Consider the following 1,122-nt stretch of genomic DNA (forward strand, 5'->3'; position numbering starts at 1 on the left):
CTAACAGGAGTTAGAATGAAGGATAAGTTGTTGAGCTGACTCAGGAATTTCAGATTCGGTTGTTGTAGGTGGGATCTCCTCAATCGGAATAGTTGACACACGTGGCCATTGCAAAAGGTGGTGTCGATGAATGTAATCAAGAGTGAGCATTATACGGGCCATGGAGGGTGACAAATGTTCTGTGATTTGTCGTTGAACTATCGCAGACATTGGTCGATAAGATTGATCACAGACTTCAGCATCATCTCCCTCAGATTCATCCTCTATCATTGTTGATTCGGAACCTGACTCATTTCTTTTACGTGGTAAAGTGATAACCAGCTGTTGTGTTCTGGGCATGGGAGCAATGGGACTTTCAGATTCAGTAATCAAAGGTTCGGGAGGTGGTAAAGATTCCAAGAAAGATGTTACAGAGGGTGATTCGATTTGAGGGGTCGTTGGTTTCAGTAGCCTAGTAAGAGGCATTTGATCTTCCTCATCACTATCTTCCCTGGAAAGATCAAGAGGAGGAGGAAAAACTCGGTGACAATCTTCAAATTGAGCTTCCCTCGGTTCCTCTTCTGCTGGTAAGACAGCAGTTGATTGGGTTTCATGTTCCACTTCAACTTCGTCAAATTGATCAGTCCTTTGTTTCTTTTTCGGACGTTTAAGCTGTTTTGCCTTCCTCTTCTTAGTGACCTCTTTTGATGCCTTCGCCTCCTCCTCATGGGAGGATTCGGCTTGCTTCCCTTCAGTCTCGCGACCTTTAGAGACTTCGGTGAGATCCTTCTCATCCGAACCCTTAGATCGTTTAGATTTGTCTTTCTTTGACTTCTTCTTTTGGGCAGCTTCCAAACTTCTTGCCTTGCGCTTCTTAGATGACTTTTCTGGCTCCTCCTCGAATGAGGATTCGATGCGCTTTGAGGATTCAGCATGTTTGGAGGCTTTTGGTTTTGAGGGCTCGGGTTGTGTCTTTGGTTGGTGTGTAGAGCCTTCCGAACCATGACCTTTAGCCATCTCAGGTTCCCCCTGTCCAACTGAGCTTTTGGACGATTTGGATTGTGATTTCTTCTGTTCCTTTCGCAAGGCAGCTTCCAGTTCATCTGCCTTTCTCTTGAGGTAATTAGGTGGTTTTGAGGTCAT

The 1,122-nt window shown here is 45.1% G+C and overlaps 1 protein-coding gene across 1 annotated transcript; it reads right to left on the reverse strand.

The window, feature by feature from the left end:
• On the reverse strand, nucleotides 1-1,122 carry LOC116013210 (chromodomain-helicase-DNA-binding protein 7-like). The gene has a single exon (XM_031252858.1). It carries the CDS (start codon nucleotides 1,120-1,122, stop codon nucleotides 1-3), a length of 1,122 nt encoding a protein of 373 aa, XP_031108718.1.

Source organism: Ipomoea triloba, chromosome 3, assembly GCF_003576645.1.
Source record: "Ipomoea triloba cultivar NCNSP0323 chromosome 3, ASM357664v1".
Lineage (NCBI taxonomy): Eukaryota > Viridiplantae > Streptophyta > Magnoliopsida > Solanales > Convolvulaceae > Ipomoea > Ipomoea triloba.